Raw genomic sequence first — 22,913 nt, forward strand, 5'->3', positions numbered from 1 at the left:
GCTCCGTACACCTCGCACACACACGGCTCTGCTCCGTACACCTCGCACACACACGTCTCTGCTCCGTACACCTCGTACACACACGGCTCCGTTCCGTACACACACGGCTCCGCTCCATACACCTCGTACACACACGGCTCCGCTCCATACACCTCGTACACACACGGCTCCGTTCCGTACACACACGGCTCCGCTCCATACACCTCGCACACACACGGCTCTGCTCCGTACACCTCGCACACACACGGCTCTGCTCCGTACACCTCGTACACACACGGCTCCGTTCCGTACACACACGGCTCCGCTCCGTACACCTCGTACACACACGGCTCCGCTCCGTACACCTCGTACACACACGGCTCTGCTCCGTACACCTCGCACACACACGTCTCTGCTCCGTACACCTCGTACACACACGGCTCCGTTCCGTACACACACGGCTCCGCTCCATACACCTCGTACACACACGGCTCCGCTCCATACACCTCGTACACACACGGCTCCGTTCCGTACACACACGGCTCCGCTCCATACACCTCGCACACACACGGCTCTGCTCCGTACACCTCGCACACACACGGCTCTGCTCCGTACACCTCGTACACACACGGCTCCGTTCCGTACACACACGGCTCCACTCCGTACACCTCGTACACACACTGCTCCGCTCCGTACACCTCGTACACACACGGCTCCGCTCCGTACACCTCGTACACACACGGCTCTGCTACATCCACACTGTAAACCCCTCCTGACCCCACACATAAACTTCCCCTCATCCAGCACCATGACAACCAGCACAGCAGAGTCCTGCATACACTGAGGAGCTGATCATGTGACCCCTGACTCCTCCCCTCCATGTGACATCATCACAGGTCCTGTAAGCACAGAGCAGCCATATATCTAGTGTGCGGCTCTGCAGGTGGAGGTAGGTGCAGGGTATTATATATCTAGTGTGCGGCTCTGCAGGTGGAGGTAGGTGCAGGGTATTATATATCTAGTGTGCGGCTCTGCAGGTGGAGGTAGGTGCAGGGTATTATATATCTAGTGTGCGGCTCTGCAGGTGGAGGTAGGTGCAGGGTATTATATATCTAGTGTGCGGCTCTGCAGGTGGAGGTAGGTGCAGGGTATTATATATCTAGTGTGCGGCTCTGCAGGTGGAGGCAGGTGCAGGGTATTATATATCTAGTGTGCGGCTCTGCAGGAGGAGGTAGGTGCAGGGTATTATATATCTAGTGTGCGGCTCTGCAGGTGGAGGTAGGTGCAGGGTATTATATATCTAGTGTGCGGCTCTGCAGGTGGAGGTAGGTGCAGGGTATTATATATCTAGTGTGCGGCTCTGCAGGTGGAGGTAGGTGCAGGGTATTATATATCTAGTGTGCGGCTCTGCAGGAGGAGGTAGGTGCAGGGTATTATATATCTAGTGTGCGGCTCTGCAGGTGGAGGTAGGTGCAGGGTATTATATATCTAGTGTGCGGCTCTGCAGGTGGAGGTAGGTGCAGGGTATTATATATCTAGTGTGCGGCTCTGCAGGTGGAGGCAGGTGCAGGGTATTATATATCTAGTGTGCGGCTCTGCAGGTGGAGGCAGGTGCAGGGTATTATATATCTAGTGTGCGGCTCTGCAGGTGGAGGTAGGTGCAGGGTATTATATATCTAGTGTGCGGCTCTGCAGGTGGAGGCAGGTGCAGGGTATTATATATCTAGTGTGCGGCTCTGCAGGTGGAGGCAGGTGCAGGGTATTATATATCTAGTGTGCGGCTCTGCAGGTGGAGGTAGGTGCAGGGTATTATATATCTAGTGTGCGGCTCTGCAGGTGGAGGTAGGTGCAGGGTATTATATATCTAGTGTGCGGCTCTGCAGGTGGAGGTAGGTGCAGGGTATTATATATCTAGTGTGCGGCTCTGCAGGTGGAGGCAGGTGCAGGGTATTATATATCTAGTGTGCGGCTCTGCAGGAGGAGGTAGGTGCAGGGTATTATATATCTAGTGTGCGGCTCTGCAGGTGGAGGTAGGTGCAGGGTATTATATATCTAGTGTGCGGCTCTGCAGGTGGAGGTAGGTGCAGGGTATTATATATCTAGTGTGCGGCTCTGCAGGTGGAGGTAGGTGCAGGGTATTATATATCTAGTGTGCGGCTCTGCAGGAGGAGGTAGGTGCAGGGTATTATATATCTAGTGTGCGGCTCTGCAGGTGGAGGTAGGTGCAGGGTATTATATATCTAGTGTGCGGCTCTGCAGGTGGAGGTAGGTGCAGGGTATTATATATCTAGTGTGCGGCTCTGCAGGTGGAGGCAGGTGCAGGGTATTATATATCTAGTGTGCGGCTCTGCAGGTGGAGGCAGGTGCAGGGTATTATATATCTAGTGTGCGGCTCTGCAGGTGGAGGTAGGTGCAGGGTATTATATATCTAGTGTGCGGCTCTGCAGGTGGAGGTAGGTGCAGGGTATTATATATCTAGTGTGCGGCTCTGCAGGTGGAGGTAGGTGCAGGGTATTATATATCTAGTGTGCGGCTCTGCAGGTGGAGGTAGGTGCAGGGTATTATATATCTAGTGTGCGGCTCTGCAGGTGGAGGTAGGTGCAGGGTATTATATATCTAGTGTGCGGCTCTGCAGGTGGAGGTAGGTGCAGGGTATTATATATCTAGTGTGCGGCTCTGCAGGTGGAGGTAGGTGCAGGGTATTATATATCTGTGTGCGGCTCTGCAGGTGGAGGCAGGTGCAGGGTATTATATATCTAGTGTGCGGCTCTGCAGGTGGAGGTAGGTGCAGGGTATTATATATCTAGTGTGCGGCTCTGCAGGTGGAGGTAGGTGCAGGGTATTATATATCTAGTGTGCGGCTCTGCAGGTGGAGGTAGGTGCAGGGTATTATATATCTAGTGTGCGGCTCTGCAGGTGGAGGTAGGTGCAGGGTATTATATATCTAGTGTGCGGCTCTGCAGGTGGAGGTAGGTGCAGGGTATTATATATCTAGTGTGCGGCTCTGCAGGTGGAGGTAGGTGCAGGGTATTATATATCTAGTGTGCGGCTCTGCAGGTGGAGGTAGGTGCAGGGTATTATATATCCAGTGTGCGGCTCTGCAGGTGGAGGTAGGTGCAGGGTATTATATATCTAGTGTGCGGCTCTGCAGGTGGAGGTAGGTGCAGGGTATTATATATCTAGTGTGCGGCTCTGCAGGTGGAGGTAGGTGCAGGGTATTATATATCTAGTGTGCGGCTCTGCAGGTGGAGGTAGGTGCAGGGTATTATATATCCAGTGTGCGGCTCTGCAGGTGGAGGTAGGTGCAGGGTATTATATATCTAGTGTGCGGCTCTGCAGGTGGAGGTAGGTGCAGGGTATTATATATCTAGTGTGCGGCTCTGCAGGTGGAGGTAGGTGCAGGGTATTATATATCTAGTGTGCGGCTCTGCAGGTGGAGGTAGGTGCAGGGTATTATATATCTAGTGTGCGGCTCTGCAGGTGGAGGTAGGTGCAGGGTATTATATATCTAGTGTGCGGCTCTGCAGGTGGAGGTAGGTGCAGGGTATTATATATCTAGTGTGCGGCTCTGCAGGTGGAGGTAGGTGCAGGTTATTATATATCTAGTGTGCGGCTCTGCAGGTGGAGGTAGGTGCAGGTTATTATATATCTAGTGTGCGGCTCTGCAGGTGGAGGTAGGTGCAGGGTATTATATATCTAGTGTGCGGCTCTGCAGGTGGAGGTAGGTGCAGGGTATTATATATCTAGTGTGCGGCTCTGCAGGTGGAGGTAGGTGCAGGGTATTATATATCTAGTGTGCGGCTCTGCAGGTGGAGGTAGGTGCAGGGTATTATATATCTAGTGTGCGGCTCTGCAGGTGGAGGTAGGTGCAGGGTATTATATATCTAGTGTGCGGCTCTGCAGGAGGAGGTAGGTGCAGGGTATTATATATCTAGTGTGCGGCTCTGCAGGTGGAGGTAGGTGCAGGGTATTATATATCTAGTGTGCGGCTCTGCAGGTGGAGGTAGGTGCAGGGTATTATATATCTAGTGTGCGGCTCTGCAGGTGGAGGTAGGTGCAGGGTATTATATATCTGTGTGCGGCTCTGCAGGTGGAGGTAGGTGCAGGGTATTATATATCTAGTGTGCGGCTCTGCAGGTGGAGGTAGGTGCAGGGTATTATATATCTAGTGTGCGGCTCTGCAGGTGGAGGTAGGTGCAGGGTATTATATATCTAGTGTGCGGCTCTGCAGGTGGAGGCAGGTGCAGGGTATTATATATCTAGTGTGCGGCTCTGCAGGTGGAGGCAGGTGCAGGGTATTATATATCTAGTGTGCGGCTCTGCAGGTGGAGGTAGGTGCAGGGTATTATATATCTAGTGTGCGGCTCTGCAGGTGGAGGCAGGTGCAGGGTATTATATATCTAGTGTGCGGCTCTGCAGGTGGAGGCAGGTGCAGGGTATTATATATCTAGTGTGCGGCTCTGCAGGTGGAGGTAGGTGCAGGGTATTATATATCTAGTGTGCGGCTCTGCAGGTGGAGGTAGGTGCAGGGTATTATATATCTAGTGTGCGGCTCTGCAGGTGGAGGTAGGTGCAGGGTATTATATATCTAGTGTGCGGCTCTGCAGGTGGAGGCAGGTGCAGGGTATTATATATCTAGTGTGCGGCTCTGCAGGAGGAGGTAGGTGCAGGGTATTATATATCTAGTGTGCGGCTCTGCAGGTGGAGGTAGGTGCAGGGTATTATATATCTAGTGTGCGGCTCTGCAGGTGGAGGTAGGTGCAGGGTATTATATATCTAGTGTGCGGCTCTGCAGGTGGAGGTAGGTGCAGGGTATTATATATCTAGTGTGCGGCTCTGCAGGAGGAGGTAGGTGCAGGGTATTATATATCTAGTGTGCGGCTCTGCAGGTGGAGGTAGGTGCAGGGTATTATATATCTAGTGTGCGGCTCTGCAGGTGGAGGTAGGTGCAGGGTATTATATATCTAGTGTGCGGCTCTGCAGGTGGAGGCAGGTGCAGGGTATTATATATCTAGTGTGCGGCTCTGCAGGTGGAGGCAGGTGCAGGGTATTATATATCTAGTGTGCGGCTCTGCAGGTGGAGGTAGGTGCAGGGTATTATATATCTAGTGTGCGGCTCTGCAGGTGGAGGTAGGTGCAGGGTATTATATATCTAGTGTGCGGCTCTGCAGGTGGAGGTAGGTGCAGGGTATTATATATCTAGTGTGCGGCTCTGCAGGTGGAGGTAGGTGCAGGGTATTATATATCTAGTGTGCGGCTCTGCAGGTGGAGGTAGGTGCAGGGTATTATATATCTAGTGTGCGGCTCTGCAGGTGGAGGTAGGTGCAGGGTATTATATATCTAGTGTGCGGCTCTGCAGGTGGAGGTAGGTGCAGGGTATTATATATCTGTGTGCGGCTCTGCAGGTGGAGGCAGGTGCAGGGTATTATATATCTAGTGTGCGGCTCTGCAGGTGGAGGTAGGTGCAGGGTATTATATATCTAGTGTGCGGCTCTGCAGGTGGAGGTAGGTGCAGGGTATTATATATCTAGTGTGCGGCTCTGCAGGTGGAGGTAGGTGCAGGGTATTATATATCTAGTGTGCGGCTCTGCAGGTGGAGGTAGGTGCAGGGTATTATATATCTAGTGTGCGGCTCTGCAGGTGGAGGTAGGTGCAGGGTATTATATATCTAGTGTGCGGCTCTGCAGGTGGAGGTAGGTGCAGGGTATTATATATCTAGTGTGCGGCTCTGCAGGTGGAGGTAGGTGCAGGGTATTATATATCCAGTGTGCGGCTCTGCAGGTGGAGGTAGGTGCAGGGTATTATATATCTAGTGTGCGGCTCTGCAGGTGGAGGTAGGTGCAGGGTATTATATATCTAGTGTGCGGCTCTGCAGGTGGAGGTAGGTGCAGGGTATTATATATCTAGTGTGCGGCTCTGCAGGTGGAGGTAGGTGCAGGGTATTATATATCCAGTGTGCGGCTCTGCAGGTGGAGGTAGGTGCAGGGTATTATATATCTAGTGTGCGGCTCTGCAGGTGGAGGTAGGTGCAGGGTATTATATATCTAGTGTGCGGCTCTGCAGGTGGAGGTAGGTGCAGGGTATTATATATCTAGTGTGCGGCTCTGCAGGTGGAGGTAGGTGCAGGGTATTATATATCTAGTGTGCGGCTCTGCAGGTGGAGGTAGGTGCAGGGTATTATATATCTAGTGTGCGGCTCTGCAGGTGGAGGTAGGTGCAGGGTATTATATATCTAGTGTGCGGCTCTGCAGGTGGAGGTAGGTGCAGGTTATTATATATCTAGTGTGCGGCTCTGCAGGTGGAGGTAGGTGCAGGTTATTATATATCTAGTGTGCGGCTCTGCAGGTGGAGGTAGGTGCAGGGTATTATATATCTAGTGTGCGGCTCTGCAGGTGGAGGTAGGTGCAGGGTATTATATATCTAGTGTGCGGCTCTGCAGGTGGAGGTAGGTGCAGGGTATTATATATCTAGTGTGCGGCTCTGCAGGTGGAGGTAGGTGCAGGGTATTATATATCTAGTGTGCGGCTCTGCAGGTGGAGGTAGGTGCAGGGTATTATATATCTAGTGTGCGGCTCTGCAGGAGGAGGTAGGTGCAGGGTATTATATATCTAGTGTGCGGCTCTGCAGGTGGAGGTAGGTGCAGGGTATTATATATCTAGTGTGCGGCTCTGCAGGTGGAGGTAGGTGCAGGGTATTATATATCTAGTGTGCGGCTCTGCAGGTGGAGGTAGGTGCAGGGTATTATATATCTAGTGTGCGGCTCTGCAGGTGGAGGTAGGTGCAGGGTATTATATATCTAGTGTGCGGCTCTGCAGGTGGAGGTAGGTGCAGGGTATTATATATCTAGTGTGCGGCTCTGCAGGTGGAGGTAGGTGCAGGGTATTATATATCTAGTGTGCGGCTCTGCAGGTGGAGGTAGGTGCAGGGTATTATATATCTAGTGTGCGGCTCTGCAGGTGGAGGTAGGTGCAGGGTATTATATATCTAGTGTGCGGCTCTGCAGGTGGAGGTAGGTGCAGGGTATTATATATCTAGTGTGCGGCTCTGCAGGTGGAGGTAGGTGCAGGGTATTATATATCTAGTGTGCGGCTCTGCAGGTGGAGGTAGGTGCAGGGTATTATATATCTAGTGTGCGGCTCTGCAGGTGGAGGTAGGTGCAGGGTATTATATATCTAGTGTGCGGCTCTGCAGGTGGAGGTAGGTGCAGGGTATTATATATCTAGTGTGCGGCTCTGCAGGTGGAGGTAGGTGCAGGGTATTATATATCTAGTGTGCGGCTCTGCAGGTGGAGGTAGGTGCAGGGTATTATATATCTAGTGTGCGGCTCTGCAGGTGGAGGTAGGTGCAGGTTATTATATATCTAGTGTGCGGCTCTGCAGGTGGAGGTAGGTGCAGGTTATTATATATCTAGTGTGCGGCTCTGCAGGTGGAGGTAGGTGCAGGGTATTATATATCTAGTGTGCGGCTCTGCAGGTGGAGGTAGGTGCAGGGTATTATATATCTAGTGTGCGGCTCTGCAGGTGGAGGTAGGTGCAGGGTATTATATATCTGGTGTGCGGCTCTGCAGGTGGAGGTAGGTGCAGGGTATTATATATCTAGTGTGCGGCTCTGCAGGTGGAGGTAGGTGCAGGGTATTATATATCTAGTGTGCGGCTCTGCAGGTGGAGGTAGGTGCAGGGTATTATATATCTAGTGTGCGGCTCTGCAGGTGGAGGTAGGTGCAGGTTATTATATATCTAGTGTGCGGCTCTGCAGGTGGAGGTAGGTGCAGGGTATTATATATCTAGTGTGCGGCTCTGCAGGTGGAGGTAGGTGCAGGGTATTATATATCTAGTGTGCGGCTCTGCAGGTGGAGGTAGGTGCAGGGTATTATATATCTAGTGTGCGGCTCTGCAGGAGGAGGTAGGTGCAGGGTATTATATATCTAGTGTGCGGCTCTGCAGGTGGAGGTAGGTGCAGGGTATTATATATCTAGTGTGCGGCTCTGCAGGTGCAGGTTATTATATATCTAGTGTGCGGCTCTGCAGGTGGAGGTAGGTGCAGGTTATTATATATCTAGTGTGCGGCTCTGCAGGTGGAGGTAGGTGCAGGGTATTATATATCTAGTGTGCGGCTCTGCAGGTGGAGGTAGGTGCAGGGTATTATATATCTAGTGTGCGGCTCTGCAGGTGGAGGTAGGTGCAGGGTATTATATATCTAGTGTGCGGCTCTGCAGGTGGAGGTAGGTGCAGGGTATTATATATCTAGTGTGCGGCTCTGCAGGTGGAGGTAGGTGCAGGTTATTATATATCTAGTGTGCGGCTCTGCAGGTGGAGGTAGGTGCAGGGTATTATATATCTAGTGTGCGGCTCTGCAGGTGCAGGTTATTATATATCTAGTGTGCGGCTCTGCAGGTGGAGGTAGGTGCAGGGTATTATATATCTAGTGTGCGGCTCTGCAGGTGGAGGTAGGTGCAGGGTATTATATATCTAGTGTGCGGCTCTGCAGGTGGAGGTAGGTGCAGGGTATTATATATCTAGTGTGCGGCTCTGCAGGTGGAGGTAGGTGCAGGGTATTATATATCTAGTGTGCGGCTCTGCAGGTGGAGGTAGGTGCAGGGTATTATATATCTAGTGTGCGGCTCTGCAGGTGGAGGTAGGTGCAGGGTATTATATATCTAGTGTGCGGCTCTGCAGGTGGAGGTAGGTGCAGGGTCTCTATTATTTTGGGGGTCATCATTATCATTAACCCCTTCAAGTCTCAGCTATTTTCAACTTTAACCAGTTCAGGACCAGTTTCCGCTATTCCTGACTGGCTCATTTACATTGAGTTTAACCCCTTAAGGACGGAGCCAGTTTTGTACTTCATGACTCGGCCATTTTTTGCAAATTCTGCACCGGTGTCACTTTGACAGGTTTTGAGAGGTAACGCCAAAAAGTGGACCCCACAGTTTATTACCCACTTTCTTATGAGCGTGCTGGTACCCCACATGGGGTCAGAAACCTCTGTTTGGACAAATGGGAGGAGCCGAAACAGAAGGAGCAATATTTGAATCTTTGAACACAAATTTGGCTGAAATAGATTGCGGGCCCCATGTAGCATTTGTAGGGCCCCTAAGGTACCTAAACAGCAGAAACCCCCACAAGTGACCACATTTTGGAAGCTAGACCCCTCAAGGATTTTATCTAGATGTTTGGTGAGCACCTGGAATCCCCGGAGGCTTCACAGAATTTTAGAACGTTGAGCCATGAAAATAAAAAAAATACAATTTTACCACAAAATTGTTACTTTAACCAGGTAGCTTTTAGTCATAAGGGTAACAGGAAAAAATGCACCATTCAATTTATTGTGCAGTTTCTCCTGAGTACACAGATACCTCATATGTGGTGGAAATCAACTGTTTGGGCGCACGGCAGGGCTCAGAAGAGAAGGAGCGCCATTTGACTGTAAAATTAGCTGGAATCATTAGCGAATGCTATGTCGCATTTAGAGAGCCCCTAAGGTGCCTAAACAGTGGAGCTCCCCCACAAGTGATCCCATTTTAGAAACTAGACCCCTCATGAATTTTATCCAGGGATATATTGAGCATTTTTAACCCACAGGTACTTCACAGAATTTGATAACATTAGGTCATCATATTGAAAATGTTCATTTGTTTTTAACAAAAATGTTGCTTTAGCACCAAATTTTTCACTTTTTCAAGAGCAAACACAAAAAAGTAAACCCCACAGTTTGATACCCCACATGTGGTCAAAAATCCCTGTTTGGACAAACGGGAGGGCTTGGAACGGAAGGAGCACCATGTGAATTTTGGAAAAGTTGAAATAAATGGCGTGAACCATGTTGCATTTGCAGGGTCCCTAAGGTACCTATACCCCCACAAGTGACCCCATTTTGGACACTAGACCACTCAAAAATGTTATTCAGGGTTACAGTGAGCATTTTAACTTCACAGGTAGTTTACAAAAATGTTGCTGTAGTGCCAAATTTCTCACATAGGCTGTGTGCCCACAATCCGGCGACACTGCATCTAGGACTCAGTGTCAGGCCTTCTGTGCAGATGCCAGTGTTGTCCACACGAGAATGCAGCAGCCCCTGCCCACGATCTGGGTTCAGGCCGCTGCGGACTTTATTCTCTAGGCTGCGAAGAACACTGTCATATCCACAGCATAAACTGACATCCTGCGTCTCAGGAAGCTGCGCCGCGGTCACTTTATGCTGCAGATAAAAGCAGCACAGTGGGCAGGAGATTTCTAAACATCCCACCACTGCGCTTGTACTGCACAACATCCCAGTCAAAACACTCTGCGTCCAAACCACTGCAAATCCTGATCGTGGGCACACAGCCTAATAAGCCAGGATGGATGGATGGATGGATAGATAAATAGATGTCAAACACATATATAATGTCCCACCCCCCTGCATATTCTAAGCTGGCACTATTTAGTAACTTTCATGTGGCACTAAAGGGTGTTTAGCCTTGTATTTATTTAAAAAAAATAATAATAATTAAAAAATCAACAAAACAAAAAAAAAAACAGCTAGGGTAAAGCAGACGGCTGCAGACCACAGCTGGCAGCTTCACCTTGGCTGGTATTCCAAAATGAAGGTCTCTCCATGCTGTTTTTTAATATATAAATAATTTAAAAAAAAAGTGGGGTCCCCTTGGGGTCTTTCTCCCATATCACACAATTAACAGAGCGAGAGATGAGTGAACAATCTAAAGCATATTTATTCCATGCAATATAGAATGACCATCAAATAATCCAACACACGGAGAGTAAAATGAGTCCAGAAATGGCATAAATGTCCTGGAGTTCAGTCACACTCCTCCAGCAGTCCTTCTCCAGGGAAATCGGGGTTTCTCACAGCGTTTTTGGGGTGCTGTCCGCAGCCTCGGCGTCTACCTCAGAGGTTCAATCTTGCTTCCTGCCTCTTGTAAGTCTCACCCAGAATCACTAATCTCTCAGGTAAACCGAGTTTAGGTGGATTCCAGGCCCCCTCCCCCAGACCTAGGCACAGAAGCACTTCAAGGGGATATAACCTGACTTAACAGGACAAACAATATATGGAATAGACAGACCACCACGCCCAAAACATGAACCCACACAAAAAGGTACATAACCCACAATATCACACCATGACACCCCCCAAATTGGATTTCCAGCCAAGGTAAAGTGGACAGCTGTGGTCTGGTATTCTCAGGGTGGAAAGACCCATGGTTATTTGGCCCTTCCCAGCCTAAAAATAGCAGGCCGCAGCCGCCCAGAAGTGGCGCATCCATTAGATGCTCTAATCCTGGCGCTTCGCCCCGACTCTTCCCATTGCCCTAATGCGGTGGCAAATGGGGAAATAAATTGGGTTGCTGGGGTTAGGGTTAATGATGTCACGGCGTCTATCAGATACTTGACATCACTAACCTAGTCAGTAATAAAAAAAAAGACAAAAAAAAAAAAATATTTCAAAAACACTCCCCAAGGCCGGCTTCTCACTTGCGATTAACTCAGACGAGTGCAATGCGAGAAAATGTCGCATTGCACTCGGACCAATGTTAATCAATGAGACAGCTCCGATCTGCTATTTTTTTCTTAGTCCAAATCGGACTGAGAAAAAAATCGCAGCATGTTGCGTTTTGGTGAGTTTCACGTGCGAGTCACTCCAATGAAAGTCTATGGGTGCGTGAAAAAAACGGATGTCACACGGACGGCACACTGACCATCCTAGTGTCATGAGTTTTTCTAAATACATTTATCACATGTTGCAGAAAACACTGGAAATGAGTGAGTTCTGTCGATGTCGGTCAATCTCTATCTCTGTCAGTCGGTTTCTCTCTCTCTCTTTGTCGGTCACTCTCTCTCTGTCGGTCTCTCTCTCTCTCGGTCTATCCCTCTCCCCCTCTCTCATACTCATCGATCCCCAGCACGGCGCTGCACGGCTGTCACAAAGCTACGGCGGCTTTCCCTCTTTTAAAAAAGCCAGCCGCTCATTATTCCATCTAGTATTCACTGCTTTCCCCGCCCACCAGCGCCGATGATTGGTTGCAGTCAGACATGCCACCACGTTGAGTGACAGCTGTCTCACTGCAATCAATCACAGCTGCCAGTGGGCGGGTCTATATCGTGCAGTAAATTAAATAAATAAATAATTTAAAAAGACGGCGTGCGGTCCCCCCCAATTTTCATACCAGCCAGGGTGAAGCCACACGGCTGAAGGCTGGTATTGTCAGGATGGGGAACACCACGTTATGGTGAGCCCACCACCCTAATAATATTAGTAGCCAGCAGCCGCCCAGAATTGCCGCATCCATTAGATGCGACAGTCCCGGGACTGTACCCGGCTCATCCCGAATTGCCCTGGTGCGGTGGCAATCGAGGTAATAAGGACTTAATGGCAGCAGCCCATAGCTGCCACTAAGTCCTAAGTTAATCATGACAGGCATCTCCCCGAGATACCTTCCATGATTAACCTGTAAGATAAAGAAAATAAAGACATACACCAAAAAATCCTTTATTTGAAATAAATGACAAAAAAACACCCTCTTTCACCACTTTAATAAGCCCCCAAATACCCCTTTATATCCGACGTAATCCACAGAGTTCCCACGACGCCTTCAGCTCTGCTACATCAGAAGCTGACAGAGAGCGGTCACAGACCATGACCGCTCTCTGTGAGCTCCCTGCAGCGACTGAAGTGAGTCGCACTATCAGCGATGACGTCACTCAGGTTACCCGCGGCCACAGATCTCAGCGGGAAGACTTCTGCTGTGGCCGCGGGTAACCTCAGTGACGGCACCGCTGATCGCGCAGATCACTTAAGTCACTCAGGGGATTTGCGGTCACCGGTGAAACCTTCACCGGTGAACAAAAATCAGGCCGTGACACACAGACAGCCGCGGGATGATAATGAAGTCATCCGACTTCATTCTGATCCTGCGGGTCTGTCTGTGTCTGCTGTCAGTGGCCATTCAGCTCTGCTACATGGCTCTGTCTGTGTCTGCTGTCAGCGGCCATGTAGCAGAGCTGAATGGCAGATGACATAGCTGCTGAGAATAAAAATGGATCCCATACGGATCACACACGGATTGCTCATGGACTACAATCATGAGAAAAATCACAGAATCGCACTGTTGTTGCGTTACACACTGATCAACACTCGGACAGAGCTCATGCTACTTTCTAGCATGAGACTCGGTCCGATTTTACACTCGCAAGTGTGATTCCAGCCCAACACATTCCCTCTTTCAGCAATTTATTGAAAAGAAAAAAAAATCCGGTCTGCCGTAATCCATTTTGGAGGTCCTACAACGATTTTGTACCTTCCAGAATATGGGTGGCACTCTTTGATAACGTATTCCCCATTTTCTGGAAGTGCAAACCCTCCATGGGAGGAGTATGGTTGCAGTGATACTGCACTCACACTCCCCGGGTCCACAGCACAGCAGTGTGAGATGCAGTAAGCTCAGTGTCACTACTAGCAGGTAGGTGGCTGAGAGCCGCTCTGCACATGTGGCCAAGATCTTCTGAGAAGGAGGAGGGATTGTGGGGGATCGTCGCTGCAGGAGATAACGGGAGACCGGGGATTGACAGAGGGTGACCTGGCTGGACCTGGGGAGAACTTTGATGTTGCATCTGACATGTCAGATACGACAGAACTCAGAGGAGAAGGATAATCTATTTTAGTTGATTGGGTGGGGGGGCATTTTGGCCACATTCGGGGACCGAGGGAGGTGACTTATCTCCCATCTGACATGATTAATCATGCCAGGTGGGAGATAAATCATTTTTTTCGGCCCGAATCGTGATCTCCAGGGTCTGAGCTACCCTTGGTAGCTGAAACCACTGAAATTTTCCGATGCTGAGGGGTGGCATACACTTGATTTCTTTATTGCTTGCCGGCAGCTGTGGGAGGAGATTAACACTGACCACTAGGACATAATTTTACTGCCCGCGGTTGTTAAGGGGTTAAAGAATACAAGCTCCGAAACCAGTTTAGAATATCTAAACTTTATTTACATAATTTTTTTAGTTTAGGAGTGAAATATAATGTGGGCACATTTTGTAATGGGGTTAATTTTCACTATTTTGCTGCCTTCATACAAGAAATGGGTGGTAAATTGTGCATCAGCGAGTGCACAGATCCGTACACCATGTGTGGCCCCTCTTCTTCTGTTAGAGACAAGAATACATTGAATCCTAATCCCATTGTCCTGTTCTTAACCGAAAAACTGGAAAATTATTTGTTTTTGCACTTTTTTATTTTCCTACTCTTATTATGGAAGCAATTACTCTTTTATTTTTCCATTCACATTGTTGTATGAAGGATTGTTTTTTTTATAAAGATAATACTACTTTTACAGTTGTACTGTTTACATAGCACATTTCATGTTGAATATTTTTTAGTACCCAAATTATATCTCACCTCCCTTATCTCCATTAATTTTACATATCGGCTCATCTCCTTCCCATTCAGGTCCCTACAATATCGGATGCTCTCAGTGGAGATCCTCTATAGAAGAGAATTCTCCTGATTGCCCCGTGAAGGATGGATATGGACAGGGACAAGATGGCGGAGAGGATATTACACCTCACCCTAGAGATCCTCTTCCGGCTTACTGGAGAGGTGAGAGATTCTGATGACGTCACATTACATCATTCTTATCTATGGGAATAACAGATGGACAGAACTGGAGAGGTGAGGACTCTGGAAATGTCTGGAGTGAGATTTATTACTGTGTCTCTCCATAACCAGGATTACACAGTAGTGAAGAAGACCTCTAGTGAGCACTGTCAGGCCCCTGTGTCTGAGGGATGGGAAAGACCCCTGAGCCCAATCACGGGGCCTCCACATCACCCCCCGATACATGAGGACATCAATCACCAGAAGATCCTAGAACTCACCTACAAGATGATTGAGCTGCTGACTGGAGAGGTGACACTGCTGGGAATGCTGGGACATTATACAGTAACGCTATGAAGGGATCGGGGGTGACGGTATCATTGTATGTGTCAGGTTCCTATAAGGTGTCAGGACGTCACCGTCTATTTCTCCATGGAGGAGTGGGAGTATTTAGAAGGACACAAAGATCTGTACAAGGACGTCATGATGGAGGTTCCCCGGCCCCTCACATCACCAGGTAATAGACAGGACTAAATACACACGGCCTATAATTATCTGTATGTAAGGAATGAATTCAGACCTTGTATGTGTCTCCTCCAGTTCTATTCAGTAAGAGGACAGCACCAGAGAGATGTCCCCGTCCTCTTCTCCCACAGGACTGTAAACAAGAAGATCTCGATGTTCCTCAGGATCATCAGGTAGTTGGAGAGAAGGTGCCATGAAATCTCCCTATGATGTGTAGACGGCTGTGAAGGTCTTGTGCTCAGTCTTGTTTTATCCTCCAGTATTATATGTGTTATACTTGTGTAATGAGAGCGGTGGAGATGGCAGGATTAGAGCTGATCATAGATGGGACTTCTCCATCTGACTGTAACGTCTGGATCACATTTTTCCCATTCTCTACACTGAACACTTACATCAGGGTTTCGACACCAGGTTATCGGACAGAGAGAGGTCGCCCCTATCCCATGGGTCAGAAGGTCACAGCGTAAGCCAGCACTAGTTGGATCTGCTTTGCCTTCCACATAGCTGTGCAGACTACCCTTGTGCTGGCGCTGCTAGGGTTAAGCACACCCTTGTGTCTTTCTTGGCTTACCATCCTGAGTTGTCTCAGCTGTTTTGATTTCTGCATTCCCCTCTGGTATAAGTTCTCACCACTTCACCTCAGTAGTTGCCAGTGATAACTTGCTTTTCCATGGTCCTGGCATGGAGGTGAGAGCCATGGAAAGAGAAATTGTTTTGAATTTGATCCTAGAGATTGCTGCTTGGAAGTCTTCTTTGGTGTCTTCATATTGATTATCTCCCTTTTTATTCATTTATCTTTCCATCCCCTTTTTTACCACTTGTTTGGGTATGCAGTTTCTTTTTCCTTTGTCTGTCGTTTTCCTTTTGTGTCATTATCATAAAGCAGGACTAGTGTTCCTCCTGCCCTGCTCACTAGACACGGTTGTGATTAGGGTAAGACAGGGATAGACACGTGTTTTCCGCACAAGGGGAAAGAACCTGTCTTGGCACATCGGGGAGCTCAGGGTTGCTCAGAGTAAGTGACAGGGTTTATCATTCCTGTTCTTCCCTAGAGGCAGTGGTTCCCCACCCCATCTTTCTCATGATACACCGCTCAGCCTCTTGGTGGAAGACAACAACCAGGGACTGCCCTGTATTGGTAACTGGTGCCTACTGTCAGCAAAGTCCAACCTCAGGGGCTCTGGTGATGACTGGGTATGCACTTAATCATTCCTCTCTGGATAAGCCTGGTTCAGGGCGCAGTGAGGCTACACCCTTCTCCTCAACCTATTAGTGTGACAGGTTTACATGTAATTCTTCAAATGACATGATTCAGATGAAACCCCCAAAAGATCCATTCACTGTAATAAGGCAGCAGAGTTAGTCTAGACTCCTCATGGCAGCGCGGCAATCATCCCTATCTAGTGAACAGTTATCTACAGTAATTGTATTATGACACCGAATTCTTTATGATGTTACATCGTCATCTTCTCCCCATTCAGGTCTCTACAATATCGGATCCTCTCAGTCGAGATCTTTTATGTAAGAGAAATCTCCTGATTGACCCATCAAGGATGGATATGGACAGGGACAAGATGGCGGAGAGGATATTACACCTCACCCTAGAGATCCTCTTCCGGCTTACTGGAGAGGTGAGAGATTCTGATGACGTCACATTACACCATTCTTATCTATGGGAATAACAGATGGACAGAACTGGAGAGGTGAGGACTCTGGAAATGTCTGGAGTGAGATTTATTACTGTGTCTCTCCATAACCAGGATTACACAGTAGTGAAGAAGACCTCTAGTGAGCGCTGGCAGGCCCCTGTGTCTGAGGGATGGGGAAGACCCCTGAGCCCAATCACGGGGCCTCCACCTCACCCCCCGATACATGAGGACATTAATGACCAGAAGATCCTAGAACTCACCTACAAGATGATTGAGCTGCTGACTGGAGAGGTGACACTGCTGGGAATGCTGGGACATTATACAGTAGCACTATGAAGGGATCGGGGGTGACGGTATCATTGTATGTGTCAGGTTCCTATAAGGTGTCAGGACGTCACCGTCTATTTCTCCATGGAGGAGTGGGAGTATTTAGAAGGACACAAAGATCTGTACAAGGACGTCATGATGGCGGTTCCCCAGCCCCTCACATCACCAGGTAATAGACAGGACTAAATACACACGGCCTATAATTATCTGTATGTAAGGAATGAATTCAGTCCCTGTATGTGTCTCCTCCAGTTCTATCCAGTAAGAGGACAACACCAGAGAGATGTCCCCGTCCTCTTATCCCACAGGACTGTAAACAAGAAGATCCCGATGTTCCTCAGGATGTGTTTCCTCCAGCTCTATCCAGTAAGAGATTTCTACTCATGTACTTTCTGCACTCATTTTGTGTTTACATTTTTAGGCTTTCTGCTCTGGGGTTTTTTTCACCTGTGTTTTCTTTGCTTCTGCTTCTTCTGCTGTTTGTTTCTAGTGCCTTCTCTATGTCGTTATGAAGGCAACTCAAAGACCTGAAGAGGGTTCATGAATACCCTGTTTCCCAGAAAATAAGCCCTAGCATGATTTTATGGGATTTTTGGAGGAGGCTTGAAATATAAGCCCTACTCCAAGAATAAGCCCTAGTTACTGTCAGGGCCAACGTTGGAAGAAGTCAAACTGCACAATTTCTCAGGAACCCCACTCCTAGTGACCCCATCAATTGTATTCTAGGATTGATTGTTTGAGGACCTTTGATGACTTCAAAGTCATGTGACATGATGTAACCAAAGGTCTCTTAATTGCAGGAGTCTAAAAAAACTGAACAGGATACAGGCTGGCATGCAGAACTGGCATTAGGGAAAAGGAGGAGCAAACTAAGCAATTGCACAGGGCCCCATTTTCCTAGGGCCCGGTGTTTATATGCCGTGATTATAGGACTGCTTAAGAACCTTTTCAACATCACATCATGTGACCAAAGGTCTCTTAATTGCACGAGTCTAACGCTGAAGAGGAGACAGGCTGGTTTGTGGGTGTTCACACCAGTTTTAACCAGCTTTGCCAAAATTGGCATTGCTTGGCCAGAAGATGGTGTGATGCCACCGCTTCTCTACTTCATAAAAAACTGTGGCGTTTCCTGTGCCAGAAATTTCACTCTAGTCCCTGACGTCATTTTGTAGTGTACGGTCTTGATGATTTGGAGCCCTAATGTTTATCTGCACAGACCACAAGACCCTGCTACTTGCTTTGGTTACAAAGCCTAAGGATAGGCCATCAGCGTTACAGTCCCAGAGAACCCCGTTAAATATCCGGCATATGTCTCTAACAGAGGCAGCTCTCATCCTTTTCAACTTGACTGTCAATTTTTGAGAGCAACATCACAACTTCAGTCGACACCTTGTGACTCGATTGCGGGATACTGAAGAGTTAAGTGGGCTTTACACGCTACGATATATCTAACGAAATGTCGGCGGGGGTCACGTCGTAAGTGACGCACATCCGGCATCGTTAGTGATATCGTAGCGTGTGACAGCTTTGAACGAGCAGAAATACTCACCTTCTCGTTCATCGTTGACACGTCACTCATTTTCTAAAAATTGAACGTCCTGTTGTTCATCGTTCCCATGGCAGCACACATCGCACCGTGTGACACCCCGGGAACGATGAACACAGCTTACCTGCGTCCCGCCGGCAATGCTGAAGGAAGGAGGTGGGCGGGATGTTTACGTCCTGCTCATATCCGCCCCTCCGCTACTATTGGCCGGCCGTTGTGTGATGTCTCTGTGACGCCGAAAGTCCCTCCCCCTTCAGGAATTGGATGTTCGCTGCCCATAGCGAGGTCGTTTGGAAGGTAAGTACGTGTGATGGGGGGTTACAGCATTGTGCGACACGGGCAAGAAAATGTCCGTGCCGCACAAACGATGGGGGCGGGTGCGATCGCACAATTGTAACGTGTAAAGCTGGCTTTACTAAGCTCCCTATCGCTGCTGTATTGGTACTCTTTGGATGTTCAAAATATAAAATTAATTACAACAATCCATAAATGAAGAAACGTTGATGATATAAGATGCGTTTTTTCATTACTCCTCCCTGATCAGTCGCGCAGCAGCAGGAACTACAGAATGGAGCAGATACAGGTGAATTGTCACATAGGAGCTAATAGTTTTTTATTACATATGGCTTTAACTATTTTATTTTCGTCTTCAAAAAAAAATCTCTTTGCAATTGTCTATGTTGTGGATCAATGTCACCAGGAGATTTTTGCAGGCATCGTCAACTGTCATGGCGGCATCAAGATCTGTAGAAACTACAGATTCTGGCACTCGGCCTGTAACTTCTTTGATGTCTGTGATCAACACACTGAGTCTATTTAGTCTAGCAAGGTCATTCTCTCTTGAGCTGCTTGTTAATGTCTTTGATCACATGCTGTAGGGGAGTCAGTGTTATTCTCTTCTTTCCTGTATATGCCATTAATGCCAGCTATAGTTTACCTATACAGGTCTGGTGAAGTGTTATGGTACAAACTAACTGGTGTTTGTTGTGCATTATTTCTGTGAGCAGTTGTGGTTTTAACCTTTGCTGTCTTTTTGTTGCTGCCTTCCTGCTCTTGCTTTTCTCCTTAGTCTCTCACTCTTTATTTCTGTGAGTTTGCAGTGTGTCTGAATTTTGTTTTTCCCGTCTGTTTTAATCTGTGTTTCAATCATACTCCAGCCCCATCCTTCCCTAGGGGGATAACAGATTAGATCTGGTCAGGATAATAGTAAGGCACAAGACTCTGGCATCTCCTCCTTCAGGAGTAATCCAGAGGTTAGGGATAGCCTAGGGCAGTGATGGCTAACCTGTGGCACTCCAGCTGTTGCAAAACTACAATTCCCATCATGTCTTCACAGCCAAAGCTTTTGCTTTGAATGGCCAGGCATGATGGGAATTGTAGTTTTGCAACAGCTGGAGTGCCACAGGTTCGCCATCACTGGCCTAGGGTCTTCTAGCATGTGGGACCTTATAGAATCCCTCTTTCCCTTGTTATCCCGCAGTCACATTGTGACAATCACTCAGATTATTGATTGTAGCACATTTCAGAGAAATGGTATTACTGGAGAGATATCTTGGATACAGGAATGGGAGGTCGGAATTAACAAAGATGTAACTCTTAGATCTGAAAATTAGAAAACAGATTCAGAATATTTTTTCCCCTAATGTAAATTCTGCTGTTATGGTTTAAAAAAATGTACTTTCAAAATAATATCATTAAATAATAACATTGTGTTTATTTTTAGCAGATGACTGTATCGGGAGTTCAGATGGACTTCTAATATCTTCAGAATTTAAAACAGATGATCAAACTATCACACATGATAAATATGAAGAGCATGCTCTTGTCCCAAATATACCTACAGTCCTTCCTCGGAAAGCTTTATCATCTGATCTTTTCACACATGATACATATGGAGAGCATGCTGGTGTCCTAGATATACTTCCAGTCCTTCCTAGGAAAGAGCTATCATCTGATCTTTTCAAGCAAGTCCAAAATTCCGGTCATCAAAAAACTCACACAGGGAAGAAGCCATTTTCATGCTCAGAATGCAGTAAATGTTTTACTCAGAAATCAGATCTTGTTATACATTACAGAATTCACACAGGGGAGAACCCATATTTGTGTTCAAAATGTGGGAAATGTTTTATTCAGAAATCAGATTTCTTAAAACATCAAAAAACACATAGAGGAAAAAAGCCATTTTCAAGCTCAGAAGGTGAAAAATGTTTTACTCGGAGAATAACCCTTGCTAACCATCAAAAAATTAACTCTAGTAAGCGTCCATTTTCATGCTCAGAGTGTGGGAAATGTTTTATTCAGAGATCACATCTTGTTAGACATCAGAGCATTCACACAGGGGAGAAGCTATTTTCATGTTCAGAATGTGGGAAATGTTTTACTCAGATAACACACCTTGTTAGACATCAGAACATTCACACAGGGGAGAAGCCATTTTCATGTTCAGAATGTGGGAAATGTTTTATTCAGAGATCACATCTTGTTAGACATCAGAAAATTCACACAGGGGAGAAGCCATTTTCATGTTCAGAATGTGGGAAATGTTTTATCGATAAATCACGTCTTGTTACACATCAGAAAAAACACACAGGTGAAAAGCCATTTCCATGTTCAGAGTGTGAAAAATGTTTTATTCAGAAATTTGACCTTGTTAAACATCAGAAAATTCACACAGGGGAGAAGCGATTTTCATGTTCAGATTGTGGGAAATGTTTTATTCGGAAATCAGAATCTATTTGGCATCAAAGATCTCACACAGGGGAAAAGCCATTTTCATGTTCAGAATGTGGGAAATGTTTTATCCATAAATCACATCTTGTTACACATCAGAAAATTCACACAGGTGAAAAGCCATTTTCATGTTCAGAGTGTGGAAAATGTTTTATTCAGAAATCAGACCTTGTTAAACATCAGAAAATTCACACAGGGGAGAAGCCATTTTCATGTTCAGAGTGTGGGAAATGTTTTATCCATAAATCACATCTTGTTACACATCAGAAAATTCACACAGGGGAGAAGCCATTTTCATGTTCAGAATGTGGGAAATGTTTTATCCAGAAATCACATCTTGTTACACATCAGAAAATTCACACAGGGGAGAAGCGATTTTCATGTTCAGATTGTGGGAAATGTTTTATTCGGAAATCAGAATCTATTTGGCATCAAAGATCTCACACAGGGGAGAAGCGATTTTCATGTTCAGATTGTGGGAAATGTTTTATTCAGAAATCAGAACTTGTTTTGCATACTAGATCTTACACAGGAGAGAAGCCATTTTCATACCCAGAATGTGGGAAATGTTTTACTAGGAAATCAGGTATTGTTTACCATCAAAAAAATCACACAAAATAAGCCATTTTTATGTTCTGAATGTGGAAAATGTAATTTTCAGAAATCAGATCTTGTTAAACATGTGAAGAAGCCGCACAGGGAAGGAACCCTTTTCTTGTTGTGAATAATTGAAATGTTTAACTGGTAAATCAAGTCTTGCTGACATCAGAAAACCAACAGAGCGGAGGAGCCATTCTTGCTTTCAGAATGTGCCAAATGTTTTATATTATTAATAAGGTCCAGTTGTCAGATGAGTCACACGGGATAAGCCATCATGATGTACTATAATTCAAAGGGTTTTATCCAAAAATCAGCTACAATTGCTCAAGTAAGAATTGTTGAGGGGAAAGAACCATTTTCTTTCTTTTTAAACTTACTGTATTTTTCGGACCATAATACACACCTAGGATTTGAAGGAGGAAAATAGGGGAAAAGATTGAAGCAAAAAATGTGGTCATGACGCACTTATGGGGGGGAATCTGCTGCTTACAATGTTATGTTACAGGGTTAATATCCCCTAATTTTTAGCGCAATGAGTTTTTTACTTTTCCTTTAAATAGTGCAAATCTGTGGCTGCCTTTTATATTTACTAAAGCAGTGGAGAGCCGCAGATTAGTGAATTTTCTAAATATAATCCAGTACCAAAACTTTTAGAAGTCTCCCCCGAAAGGATTTTCCAGGTTGTGAGATCCCACAACCCTCAGTGATCACTCTCACAGTGAAAGAATGAGCTCTATGACCCCAGTGTCCACGATTTTATTTTCTAAACAGCGCAGCCCCAGATTTGAGATAGGAACTCTTAAGTATATCACATTGTATATAATTGCATTTCCAAACTTGTTAATAAATGCTTGTAAAATATATATTCTTCATGCCCGTCTTTCTCTGTTGTTTAGATGTAATGATTTTGCCTCAGAACCTCTGGAGTTGAGGCAGAGCTACAGACATTTTGCACAAAAATA

General features: G+C 46.9%; 1 protein-coding gene across 1 annotated transcript in view; it reads left to right on the forward strand.

Annotated features, from left to right (window-relative positions):
• LOC142259111 (uncharacterized) overlaps positions 1 to 22,755 on the forward strand; it is a 44,768-nt gene extending 22,013 nt beyond the window's left edge. The window contains 6 exon segments of the mRNA XM_075331623.1: positions 15,175 to 15,272; positions 16,581 to 16,730; positions 16,860 to 17,039; positions 17,121 to 17,244; positions 17,328 to 17,441; positions 20,345 to 22,755. Of these exon segments, the coding sequence (XP_075187738.1) occupies positions 15,175 to 15,272; positions 16,581 to 16,730; positions 16,860 to 17,039; positions 17,121 to 17,244; positions 17,328 to 17,441; positions 20,345 to 21,972 (2,294 nt within the window). The 3' untranslated portion in view covers positions 21,973 to 22,755.
• The last annotated feature ends 158 nt before the right edge of the window (positions 22,756 to 22,913 follow it).

The sequence above is a fragment of the Anomaloglossus baeobatrachus genome, assembly GCF_048569485.1.
Source record: "Anomaloglossus baeobatrachus isolate aAnoBae1 chromosome 5 unlocalized genomic scaffold, aAnoBae1.hap1 SUPER_5_unloc_27, whole genome shotgun sequence".
Lineage (NCBI taxonomy): Eukaryota > Metazoa > Chordata > Amphibia > Anura > Aromobatidae > Anomaloglossus > Anomaloglossus baeobatrachus.